At 39.8% G+C, this 13,240-nt stretch overlaps 2 protein-coding genes across 9 annotated transcripts in view; one reads left to right on the forward strand and one right to left on the reverse strand.

The window, feature by feature from the left end:
- PDE7A (phosphodiesterase 7A) overlaps positions 1–10,376 on the forward strand; it is a 128,250-nt gene extending 117,874 nt beyond the window's left edge. For 3 of the 4 annotated variants that reach the window (XM_055286210.2, XM_063643260.1, XM_063643261.1), the window contains 3 exons: positions 376–472; positions 1,107–1,187; positions 5,231–7,041. In XM_055286210.2, coding sequence (XP_055142185.1) covers positions 376–472; positions 1,107–1,187; positions 5,231–5,436 — 384 coding nt within the window. In that variant the 3' untranslated portion in view covers positions 5,437–7,041. Of the gene's footprint in view, positions 1–375; positions 473–1,106; positions 1,188–5,230; positions 7,042–8,076 lie in introns of those variants that run through there. The other variant, XR_010121871.1, reaches the window with a different exon arrangement.
- MTFR1 (mitochondrial fission regulator 1) overlaps positions 1–13,240 on the reverse strand; it is a 141,744-nt gene that overhangs the window by 55,635 nt on the left and 72,869 nt on the right. The window contains exon 8 of one of the 5 annotated variants that reach the window (XM_055286219.2): positions 4,619–4,979. The exons of the other annotated variants lie outside the window; for them this stretch is intronic. Coding sequence (XP_055142194.1) covers positions 4,941–4,979 — 39 coding nt within the window. The 3' untranslated portion in view covers positions 4,619–4,940. Of the gene's footprint in view, positions 1–4,618; positions 4,980–13,240 lie in introns of those variants that run through there. 5 annotated transcript variants of the gene reach the window in all.

Raw genomic sequence — 13,240 nt, forward strand, 5'->3', positions numbered from 1 at the left:
TCAAACTAAAAAATGAATATTCTAGTGTAGTTTTTCAGAATGGTTAAATCTTGAGGCCAAGCTAAAGAATTTCCTTCAATTAGCGTACACTCCTTCCAGAAGGAGATCACTGGTGAATCTGCTACCTAGGAAGGCATCATCGCTTACGTGTTTTTCATACTCAAGATTTCTGATGAAAACAATTTTTACAAGATTAGGGTACCAATTAAGAAATGGCGTTTTATTCTCATAAATTCTTACATCTAAAAATAGGAGAATTATATTTCTGGCTTATTTATTTATATTTACGGTTAATCCAGTCCTTGCACTTGGTTCTTTGGTATTATTGTCAAGTGTGTATATATCTTAAAACAATATTAATGTTTTGTTTGCTAGATGGCTTTGAAGTGTGCTGATATTTGTAACCCATGTCGGACGTGGGAATTAAGCAAGCAGTGGAGTGAAAAAGTAACGGAGGAATTCTTCCATCAAGGCAGGTTACAGTATTGAGTGATAATTAATCTATCCAGTTCATTTTTTTAACATTATAAGAATAAAATAACTCAATAATTTATATGGGTCTAGCAGTAGAGTCTTGATATTTTTAGTAACAATTCACAATAGATATACATATAATCAGTACTCTACAAATTAAGCATCTGTTTTGAAAATTAGAAGTCCTCTTTTGGAATGATCAGATGTATTTATGCATTTATGAGTATAGATAGATTAGGTTTGGAATTTTGCTGTACAGAAAGATTTCCCTGAACTTTCTTTATCTTTGTCATGTGTGGAGGGCCATATGAACATGTAAAACTTTTGTGTGTGTAATTTAAAACCCAGATCCAGGAATCTATTTCATGAACCTTCCTTTCAGGTTGTATGTTAATGTGTTATAAATTACAGTCTTAGGGTAACACTTTGCATCTAAATAAAAATATCAGCTTGACAATCTCTTCTATGTGTGAATAACTTAAAATTTTAAAAAGAGCTAATTGCGAAGCTTTCCTCTCATGAGGATTAAGTATGTTTTTCCTAAGAAATGCACAGGTATGTTCAAGCCTTTAATTATATATTTAACCAATAGATATTCTTCATATTAATACTTCTCTTTTTTTAATTTATAGGAGATATAGAAAAAAAGTATCATTTGGGTGTGAGTCCACTTTGCGATCGTCACACTGAATCTATTGCCAACATCCAGATTGGTAACTATACATATTTAGATATAGCTGATTAGAAAAATGCCACTGTTTTTATCAAGAAGGGAAATATATTTGAAATATAAAATATTAAAATTATGCTCATTTCTATTTTTAAAAATAATTTAAGAAATTTTACCCTTGTTTTCCCTTGTTATGGCTCTTCTAATTCTCATTTAATTTTAGGATGTAAAAAGCATACTTTTGCAGAACAGGCAGCAGCAATAACTTGTTTCTGTACTTATGTAAATAAGAATCCATTATTCGCCCATGTGGAAGCTTCCTTTGCATCATTTGGGACTGCCATTTAAACAAGGATAGGTAAACAAAGAAATGACAGAAATAAAATAAAATAAAAATGGATAGGTGGTGACCCACTGAGCCTGATCATAATATATAGAACAGCTTCTGCCACTGCCTTTCTGGACTCTTACCACTGCCTGTTGATTAAATCTAACTCTTCAACATCCTAGACAGGCCCTTATAATCTAGCTTCAAATGCTGTGCAGCCATCTTGCCTCAGCTTCCGTCTCACTTGCCTACAGCATCTCGGGACGCTTCTGTTTCCCAAGTCCACGCTGTTCTTTCACTGTTTGTACCTCGCCAGTGATTTCCATGTGCCTCATAGAGTTATTTTTCTTGAAGAGCCAGCTCAAATGTCACTTTCTCTAGAAGCTGCTCTCCACTCACTTTAGGTAGAGTCAGTCGCTTTTCTTCTAGATTCCAAAGTGCCTGATCCACTTGGTTGTGGATTCCTGGAGCCTAGCACCACACCGGAAGCAGGAGGCCCTTGAGAACTGTGTGCTGAGTGAACTAATAACTGTATTATAGAAAGCATAATTAAAATGTCCTGTGACTGAAGTATGTGTAGCTTGTTGCAGAAGTTCACAGGAAGGTTGACCAGGATTGAGTGTGTTGGGCTTTGGGTATAAAGGAGGGGGATTCTGCGGGGCCAGTAGCTCAATAAGGAATAGAGGGAGGAGTGTAATTTTGGTAGCTGGTGTTGAGTAGGGCCTTTGAGAATCAGACTGAACACAGTGAAATATGTGCCCAAAGTTCAGAAAGATGAGGTTTCCAGAAACTCAGAAAGTAGCACAATATGTGGCATCATACTCAGGAAGACCATGCCATGGAGCCAGAAATTCAGAAACGTAATTCTTACATTGTGATTGCAATGGATACTCGTGGAAGAAAGTGGGTAGTGGCCGATTTGACTTCAGAGTGACAGGTAGAGAAGGGAAGAGCGTGTAGAACTGTGGCCAGACTTTAGGAGTGTGAGGGATGCTGAATCTCCCAGAGATCTCATACTGACCAGGAATGCTGAGGGTTGCAGATGCTTTTCTTTTGGGAGGATAGTAAAACAGTTTAGAACCAGATATGCTTTGTCTTGATTCTCAAGTAGAATAATCTTCAAATGCAAAAGAATACATTAGAAATGGACAAAAGTGGCCAGGAGCGGTGGCTCATAACTGTAATCCCAGCACTTTGGGAGGCTGAGGTGGGCTGATCACTTGAGGTTAGGAGTTCGAGACCAGCCTGGCCAAAATAGTGAAACTCACATTTCTACTAAAAGTACAAAAATTAGCTGGGTGTGATGGCCACTTGGGAGGCTGAGGTAGGAAAATCACTTGAACCTGGGAGGCAGAGGTTGCAGTGAGCTGATATCGTGCCACTGCATTCCAGCCTGGGCGACAGAATGAAACTCCATCACTCCATCTCAAAAAAAAATGGACAAAAGAGAATGGAATCAAAGATAGGTGAATGGGTAGTCAAATCAGTTGCTTTGAATATTAAATGTCTTTTTATCTGAGTAAACTACCCCCTTGCTTAATGGGAGAACTTGCAAATGAGATTTAAAACATTGTAATTTTTATAAGTTAACAGAAGCTAGATCCCTTTCACTGTTCATCTCAAGCTATTGATCTTGTCAGTGTTGTACAGATCTAGGATGGGTTGTCAGGGATAAGGTCACTGATCTGATGGTGATTGTTGACATCTGCTGACTCCACACAACAACCCTAGGGGACCGGCGCTTTGAGCATCCTTATTTTCGGAATAACTGTTAACTGCCCACTTCATGCAGTTAACAGGTGTTGGTGTTGGGCTTCAAATCCAGGTCTTTCTGACATCAAATCTCAACCTCTTAACAACTCACCAAGCAGTGATTACTACTTCCCAGCATAGGGGCAGTATGTACAAGTCATGTTGAACTAATACAGTTTCTTTCTTTGATAGGAATACTAATTTTGTTGAACAAGAAAATATCATGTACTGGATAAGAGTAAGGCATTTGACAAGGCATCCTGTGAAATCTGTGAAGATAAAGTAGAGGCTTGTGGGGCTAGTACAATTAAATGGATTCACAAATGGTTGAACAGCTGTGTTCGAGGTACTAATTAACAGAGTCCTGCCCTCCGAGAGAGAGGCTGGTCCATGGCTCTGGTCTGTTCATTTTTATCAGGTATTTAAGACCTAAAAGAAATTTTAGGTTAACATAGAGCCAGAAGTGATAGCTAATTTGTTGACTGTTGGAGGTAAGATCCCCAAGGATCTCAACCAGTTGGAACAGTGAGAGGGATGAAATAAGATGAATGATGTGAAACCTGTAATAATAAGGGCCACGTGGGTAGATAACTCCAGTGACTCATGACTTTATGGCACATAAGAAAGACAGGGCTTTTGGTGGCTGGCTCAACATGACACTGTAGTGTGAAGATGGCTGCCAGAAAGCCGCTGTGTGCTTTGACTGTAATGACACTTTTCTATGTTTGTTATCTCTTTCTCCTCACCAGAACATAAGCTCCTTGAGGGCAGGGATCTTGTCTGTCTTATTCACTGCTGTATACCCAGCCACTGTGGCATAGTGCCAGGGACATAGTAGGTTCTCGGTAAATACGTGTGGAGGGAACGGATCAATGAAAGAAAGAAAGCCTTATTGTACATATTGTACATAATTAATATTTCAGATACCATAATTATGTACAGTTAAAAAATTCAGCCATCAGACCACATATAGCTTTCCTGATTAAAAGTAGTGGATGCTGGTTGCTTTAATTCTGGTGAGATTCTTATGTTGGATAAATGGAACCTATGTTGTCTGTGGTCCACATGGTCTTTTGCTGCAACGAGAGTCTTGGATATGAAGAAAATTTTAAAGCAGTGATAGAATCTGAATGTATATTTTCCCCATTCTTAACAGATCAAAATGTGAGAAAGATGTTATTTGTTCCCAGTATATAATATGATTTGATTGACAGCTATTTTCTAGAGGTCTTCTTTTGGGCTGTGTTAAGATACTACTTAGTATTAAGTCAGATCTAATGTGCAGTGGAGTGCTGTATAACCTAAAGATGCAACAATCCTGAAATCACTCATTTTCCTTTTCTGACTGTGAATTAAGGGAGATTATATGAATTGTTTATAAAATAGGTCTCTGGTGCACATTTGGTGTTCACTTTAATGATTTTTTTTCACTAACCCCAACCTGTTATTTTTAGACTGACTCTTATCATAAGTTTTGCCTTTATAAATTCTGAGTTAAATAAAATGACCAATTGTAATCATGACCAGGCATGAAGAAGATTCCATCCCTGAGGGGTAAAGCAGCAGACTACTGCCAGCTCCGCTTCAGTTCAGGCCGCATCACCCTCAGTCCTGAAGGAGATCCCTTCTTAGCCTCCAGTTGTTGCACTGCAACTCTGCCTCGAATTGGGTTATACCCGAATATCCTCGGAATTTATATGGCCAGTGTATTTTTCCTTAAGTGGAAGAATGTAGTTGTGCCACCGAGAAGGATAACTGGAAAAGATTGGATATATTTGTCAGTTCACTTTTACTTAAATTTCCATTGAGTTACTTAAGAAATCAGTTCTTCAAAGTGGATATGTACATTACAGACTGTCACCTACACACACACAGGAATCTTGAAAAAAAAGATCTGGGTAATACTGGAGTAGGATGTAGGAAGGTTAACATTGTATAGATGATGTTTTAAAGATAGAGTTTCAGCATATATGTTAATAACTTTTTCTCCTTTTTATTTTCTCAAGGTTTTATGACTTACCTAGTGGAGCCTTTATTTACAGAATGGGCCAGGTTTTCCAATACAAGGCTATCCCAGACAATGCTTGGACATGTGGGGCTGAATAAAGCCAGCTGGAAGGGACTGCAGAGAGAACAGTCCAGCAGTGTGGACACTGATGCTGCATTTGAGTTGAACTCACAGTTATTACCTCAGGAAAATCGGTTATCATAACTCCCAGAACCAGTGGGACAAACTGCCTCCTGGAGGTTTTTAGAAATGTGAAATGGGGTCTTGAGGTGAGAGAACTTACTCTTGACTGCCAAGGTTTCCAAGTGAGTGATGCCAGCCAGCATTATTTATTTCCAAGATTTCCTCTGTTGGATCATTTGAACCTACTTGTTAATTGTAAGACCCGAACGTATAGCAATATGAATTTGGCTTTCATGTGAAACCTTGAATATGCAAAGCCCAGCAGGAGAGAATCCGAAAGGAGTAACAAAGGAAGTTTTGATATGTGCCACAACTTTTTCAAAGCATCTAATCTTCAAAACGTGAAACTTGAATTGTTCAGCAACAATCTCTTGGAATTTAACCAGTCTGATGCAACAATGTGTATCTTGTACCTTCCACTAATTTCTCTCTGAGAAAATGGAAATGTGAAGTGCCCAGCCTCCGCTGCCTCTGGCAAGACAATGTTTACAAATCAACTCTGAAAATATTGGTTCTAAATTGCCTTGGAGCATGATTGTGAAGGAACCACTCAAGCAAATTTAAAGATCAAACTTTAGACTGCAGCTCTTTCCCCCTGGTTTGCCTTTTTTCTTCTTTGGATGCCACCAAAGCCTCCCATTTGCTATAGTTTTATTTCATGCACTGGAAACTGAGCATTTATCATAGAGTACCGCCAAGCTTTCACTCCAGTGCTGTTTGGCAATGCAATTTTTTTTAACAATTAGTTTTTAATTTGGGGTGGGAGGGGAAGAACACCAATGTCCTAGCTGTATTATGATTCTGCAGTGAAGACATTGCATGTTGTTTTCACTACTGTACACTTGACCTGCACATGCGAGAAAAAGGTGGAATGTTTAAAACACCATAATCAGCTCAGGGTATTTGCCAATCTGAAATAAAAGTGGGATGGGGAAGTGTGTCCTTCAGATCAAGGGTACTAAAGTCCCTTTCGCTGCAGTGAGTGAGAGGTATGTTGTGTGTGAATGTATGGATGTGTGTTTGCGTGCATGTTTGTGCATGTGTGACTGTGCATGTTATGTTTCTCCATGTGGGCAAAGATTTGAAATGTAAGCTTTTATTTATTATTTTAGAATGTGACATAATGAGCAGCCACACTCGGGGGAGGGGAAGGTTGGTAGGTAAGCTGTAACAGATTGCTCCAGTTGCCTTAAACTATGCACATAGCTAAGTGACCAAACTTCTTGTTTCGATTTGAAAAAAGTGCATTGTTTTCTTGTCCCTCCCTTTGATGAAACGTTACCCTTTGACAGGCCTTTTGATGTGAACAGATGTTTTCTAGGACAAACTATAAGGACTAATTTTAAACTTCAAACATTCCACTTTTGTAATTTGTTTTAAATTGTTTTATGTATAGTAAGCACAACTGTAATCTAGTTTTAAGAGAAACCGGTGCTTTCTTTTAGTTCATTTGTATTTCCCTTGTTACTGTAAAAGACTGTTTATTAATTGTTTACAGTTTGTTGCAACAGCCATTTTCTTGGGAGAAAGCTTGAGTGTAAAGCCATTTGTAAAAGGCTTTGCCATACTCATTTTAATATGTGCCTGTTGCTGTTAACTTTTGATGAATAAAAACCTATCTTTTCATATTTTTATCTTTGACATTTACCTTATAACTCAATCCTTTGGAAAACACAATGCTAAATTACAAGGAAATCAAAGTTAGCTTCTTGGCTCTTGCATTCATCCCTCAGATGTTTACTCAGTCTGAGCTTATCTACTAATGACTCACCTTGCAAGTGCCAGCTAGGGCTGTTCGGAGTCCTGACGAACACAGGGGAGAGGTCAGCTTTGAGCCAGGCCTTTTGTTCCCACAGTGGTGAACTGCATAAGACATCAGCAACTCTTGCAAGTACTAAAATACTAGTTGTATTTATTTCTATCAATCACTGGCCTTTTTAAAGTGATAAGAAAAGGCCACTCCATTCTACTTGATTGATATCAATGTAGAAAAGGTACCACTGTGCCATTCCTATATCTTCCCAGATCCAACTCATTAGAAGGGATATGGTGCAAACTTCTAAATCAAACACATTAACATATTATTTGTACAGAAGAGTGTTGATGTCCAATAGAAACAGAATCCAAGCCACATAATTTTCGGTTTTCTAGTAGCCACTTTTAGGAAACATGGAATTAATTTTAGTAACATCTATTCCAATACATCCAAAATATTGTATCATTTTAAAATGTCAATATAAAAACAATGAGATGTTTTTACATTCTTTTGGGGGTACTAAGTCTTTGAAATCCAGTATATGTTGTGTACTTACAGCACATCTCAATTTGGACTAGTCCTATCTCAGGCACCCAATATCCACATGTGGCTAGTGGCTACCATATTGGACAGTGTGGGTATAGAGGTCTGAGAGTAGTAGAGGAATACGATCAGCTGGGCACTCTCGTGAGATGGCCATACCTTGGCCAATATTTAATGTGTACAGAAAGTCTGATAACTCATAGACCCTTAAAAACTCAGGCCCAGTGTTTCAGTACATAGAGAATGGAACTATCATGGCAAACCCACATTAACCAAGCTCGCAGTAACTATTTTTTTTAAAACACTATCAATATTTTAATTTATAATGAGAAATGTAACTATCAATTATTCTCTCCCTTTAGGCAAATCTTCCTGGGAAGCCAAATTATGACCAGCTGGTGAGCATGGATTCTGAGCAAGGGAAGCAAGTTGCCTTGTGCACCCATGTCCCTTTGGGTGCACAGAAGACCCATGTCTTCTGTGATATTCATGTTTGTGGACCAGGGTACCCTCTTCCCCTGGAAGGTACTAGAGATTCTCTGCCAATAGTTGCTTCTCTACATCAGCTTCTGATTGGCACATGCATTAAATAACGTCATTACCTCAAGCCTTGTTTCAGTTGAGCTCACCTGGGCTCCATTCTTACTGTATACATGATTGCTTCTGCTCTGATCCATTGTTTGTCTTATAGTTTGAAACTGAAAAGATCATCCTATTTCCACATTCTCAGGGGAACCGTGGGTGTGGCTCCCATTTCCTGCTTACACATATAATAAACCTATTGAAAAGTTGTTTTATTATGTATATGTGGGAATCACCTTCTATAGCCCTACATTTTTTTTTTTTTTTTTTTTTTTTTTGAGACAGGGTCTCGCTGCTAACTAGGCTGGAGTGCAGTGGCATGATCACTGCAGCCTCCACCTCCTGGGCTCAAGCGATCCTCCCACCTCAGCCTCCTGAGTGCCACCACACCGCCCAGCTAATTTTTTTTTTTTTTTTTTTTTTTTTTTGAGACGGGGTCTCGCTCTGTCGCCCAGGCTGGAGTGCAGTGCCATGGTGATCTTGGCTCACTGCAAGCTCTGCCTCCCAGGTTCACGCCGTTCTCCTGCCTCAGTCTCCCGAGTCCCTGGGACTACAGGCACCCACCACCACGCCCTGCTAATTTTTTTGTACTTTTAGTAGAGTTAGGGTTTCACCACGTTAGCCAGGATGGTCTCAATCTCCTGACCTCGTGATCTGCCCACCTCGGCCTCCCATAGTGCTGGGATTACAGGTGTGAGCCACCGTGCCCAGCCAGCTAATTTTTTAAAAACATTTTTGTGGCCGGGCACAGTGGCTCACACCTGTAATCCCAGCGCTTTGGGAGGCTGAGGTCGGTGGATCACCTGGGGTCAGGAGTTCGAGACCAGTCTGGCCAACATGGTGAAACCCCGTCTCTACTAAAAATACAAAAACTAGCTGGGTGTGGTGGCGCATTCCTGTAATCCCAGCTACTCGGGAGGCTGAGGCAGGAGAATCGTTTGAACCCAGGTGGCAGAGGTTGCAAGGAGCAGAGATTGTGCTACTGCACTCCAGCCTAGGCGACAGAGAAAGACTCCATCTCAAAAAACACTTTTTTGTAGAGACAGGGTCTCACTTTGTTGGCTTGGCTGGTCTTGAACTCTTGGGCTCAAGCAGTCCTGCCACCGTGGCCTCCCAAAGTGCTGGGATTACAGGTGTGAGACACTGCATCAGGCCTATAGCTCTACTTCTTAAATAGGACCTATATTACTGGAATTTTTTTTTCTAGAAAAATTTTAGGCAACAGTTAAATATTTAAAAGATTACTTTTTTTTTTAAAGTAAGTAAACAGAACAGAATGCAAAATGTATTTTACATGGGAGACTAAAAACACACACATGGCCACCCTTCAGGCCTCTTGGCTTAACATTTCAGGGGCTGAGGGAGTCTCTGCTCTAGGAGTAAAAGGTCCTTGGAGAGAAAATTTTGACAAGTCCTAACTTTAAAAAAGAAAAACAAATTGGTTCCTGGTCAATATTTGTACTCACTTTAAATGTGATGGTTTGTAATGATACTCTTTGTATAAAAGTAAAAATCATATTTTATGTCCTTTGCAAATAAGTATATTTGTACCTGAGGTACAGATTAGAGGTGCTAGTAATTCCTTGAAGATTCTGAAAATGATCTTTTTTTCCAAAATGCTTTCTTGGTTTTTATTAAACTTTCTATTTCCTTCAAATTCTCACATCAGGTATTTCCAGTGTTTTCAAGCATGTATAAATATTTTAATGTATAAATGTTGTTTAAAATCCCCTAGATCGGTAGTATCTCCTGATTGAGAAAATACACAGTGACCAATAGGTAATAGGAATTCAGTATTGCTTTCAAAGAAATGTGCATATTAATCACTGTAGCATTGGCATACGTTTGAAACACGGAGTAATATACGTCTGTGCAAGAATTAGCAGCTGTTCCTTGCTAATAATGACTTATGTCATCTGGAAGGCCCCCAAGAGCCCATGGTCTACAGGTGGAATGACCACCACTTGGGAGTGAGCTGATGGAGAGCACCTAGCAGGTATCCTCCATCTTCCTGGTTCCTATGCTCAGCATAGGGCTGGTGTACATTGGGCCATTAATAAATGTTTGTTGAACAAATTAATTTTGAATTAATGTGTTCCCTTTTTAGCTATCAATTTGTTACGAAGAGATTATATTGAAACTCTTCCGTCTATACTGGAGTCATGTGGTAAGCAGTATCCAAGTTTCTGTTGTGTGCAGAAGATGGCACTAGATATAATAAAGGGGGTATTAAAAATTACAAACCTTGGTTTCTGTTCTCAACATGTCTGGGTGACAGAATAAGTGCAGCATATTACATAATATGGCGGGTTTGTGTATGGTCTAAGTAGTGTTGGGTTGTTTAGGAGAATGTAGGGTTTCGTTCGGGTAATGATAAAAATGACACCATATCTAGTAATTCTTGTATTTTTAAGATTGTTGGCTGGGTGTGGTGGCTCACATCCGTAATCCCAGCTCTTTGAGGCGGACAGATCACCTGACGTCAGGAGTTTGAGACCAGCCTGGCCAACATGGCGAAACCCCATCTCTACTAAAAAAAATACAAAAATTAGCCGTGCACAGTGGTGTGCGCCTGTAATCCCAGCTACCGGAGAGGCAGAGGCAGGAGAATCACTTGAACCCAAGAGGCAGAGGTTACAATGAGCTGAGATTGTGCCACTGCACTCCAGCCTGGGCGACAGAGTAAGACTGTTTCAAAAATAGTTAACATCTATGACCGATAAAGTTACTTAGTCTTCAAATTTGATTCTAAAATAGTTTTAAATGTACAATATGCTACTTTAGGTAAAATACTTTCCTCAATTACATATTTTAGTCTTATACCTACACGTCCTAACTTGTCCTGAAACCCACCTTAAAGTCTGATAGGATGGTGGGGGAAAGAGAGAAACACTTTTTTTGTTTTTGTTGTGTGTGTGTGTGTTTGAGATGGAGTCTCTGTTGCCCAGGCTAGAGTGGAGTGGTGTGATCTTGGCTAACTGCAACCTCCACCTTCCGGGTTCAAGCAGTTCTCCTGTCTCAGCCTCCCAAGTAGTTGGGATTACAGGTGTGCACCACCACACCTGGCTAATTTTTGTATTTTTAGTAGAGACAGGGTTTCACCATGTTGGCCAGGCTGGTCTTGAACTCCTGACCTCAGGTGATCCACCTGCCTCAGCCTCCCAAAGTGCTGGGATTACAGCGTGAGCCACCGCACCCGGCTGCTCCTGTTTTTAATATTAGTTTTAATATTAGATTTCTTGTTGGCTGTAATTTAAAATTGAAGCACAGTGATGTAATTGGTTTACTGAAGCTTTCCACTGGTCCCATCAATAAATCTTTGCCAAGACATTCCATCTTGTATTACAACACCTATCTTTAAGCTGTACATTTATTTACATGACATTTCTGAACACAGATTTGAAGTATTTCTTTATTGTTGAGCCATGTCCTGTAAAGAAGCAGGAGACTGTAATGATTTCCCAAGTTCCCTTAACTTAGTTGAAATTAGTAAAAGTTACAGATCTAAAGATGAACTTTTTGAAGGAAATATTAGAAAGGATAGTGCTTGCCTTAGTCCACTCAGGCTGTTAAAGAACCAGAAACTGGGTGACTTATAAACAACAGTTATTTCTCACAGTTCTTGAGGCTAGAAATCTGAGATCCAGGTGCTGGAATGGTCAGTTCTGGTGAGCACTGTCTTTACAGCTTGTCAGACCTAGGTTTGGGTCCTTAGGCAGGTTACCTAATCTTCTGAGTGGCTCCGTAACCTATAACATGTCTGTTCCTTAAAGTAAAATTAACTATTGACATATGGTAAGTGCTAAATCAAAGGTCACTATGGCTATTAGTTGATTTCTTGATAATTTCTACTTATATAAACGCATGGATACAATTGTACCTCATGATATCTTTATTTGAGCTCCTGGCACTGATTCACTCTAGAGGCTTCCTGCTCAAATTCATGAGGGAGAACCTGATTGGAACAGCTCATCAGGGCTGTGTCCTGGGTTACAGAGCAGTCTCTGCATTATCAGGCATGCCCCTTGCAGAAGGGAAGGCAGGGGTTGGGGGGATCTGGACAGCCCAGCCTCCCATGGTCAGTGCCTTATGCACTTCTCTCCCCTTGTACTCACGCTAGTATTTCAGAATGATTTCCAATCATGCTCTAGTTGTATCCTTTTTCACCCTTAAAATGATACCTAGTTTCCACAACATAGTACCTGGGGAATACACCTTCTTTCACCTTTCGATAAAAAGCATATTTGGCTAATGAAGAGGGGTGACCATTAGGAAACATTAACAGAATGTTTTTATACCTCTGGTTAAAATCTTGTTTTGAAGAGTCTGGCTTTTCTCCCCAAATTAAGGCTTTTCCAGTTGGGTTATGAAGGACTGCCCTGGGATAACCATTTGGTATGAACAGGAGGCACTGTTTGAGCTGTCTTAACATGTACCCTCCTGAAAATGTCTAAAGGGCACTTGTGTTCTACTCTGCCCTTATCGAAGGAGCCCTCTGTGACCTTAACAAGGGGCTAGAGAATGTATCAGAGAAGTTCCAGCTTTAGGAACATTAAGGCTTCTAGACCATATGAACTGGACTAAGGATAACAATAGTCTTGGAGGGAAGTGTGCAAAAGTTCTAGATCCTCAACTTGGTTATGCTATTTTTATTATCCCATCCTTAAGATCGCTACCAAGACCAAGGAAGAGCTAGATTGTTTATATGGTTTACATGGCAAGGCTAAGAATCCTAACAATAGGATCAATAGGGTAGCAGAGAAGAATGCTAAATCTCTAGGATGAGAAAGGGAAAGAGAACACAGAAATAGGACCCTGCTGCAATTGAAACCAAGTGTCATTCTGTCTGGCAATCCCAGCGCTGACTTTGTTGGGCGAACTCCTGAAAGTTTAAACTTCTGTCTGCCAGATTCTATCCCACAGAGAGAACTTCTGTTTCTGGGG

Source organism: Symphalangus syndactylus, chromosome 7 (assembly GCF_028878055.3).
Source record: "Symphalangus syndactylus isolate Jambi chromosome 7, NHGRI_mSymSyn1-v2.1_pri, whole genome shotgun sequence".
Classification (NCBI taxonomy): Eukaryota; Metazoa; Chordata; class Mammalia; order Primates; family Hylobatidae; genus Symphalangus; species Symphalangus syndactylus.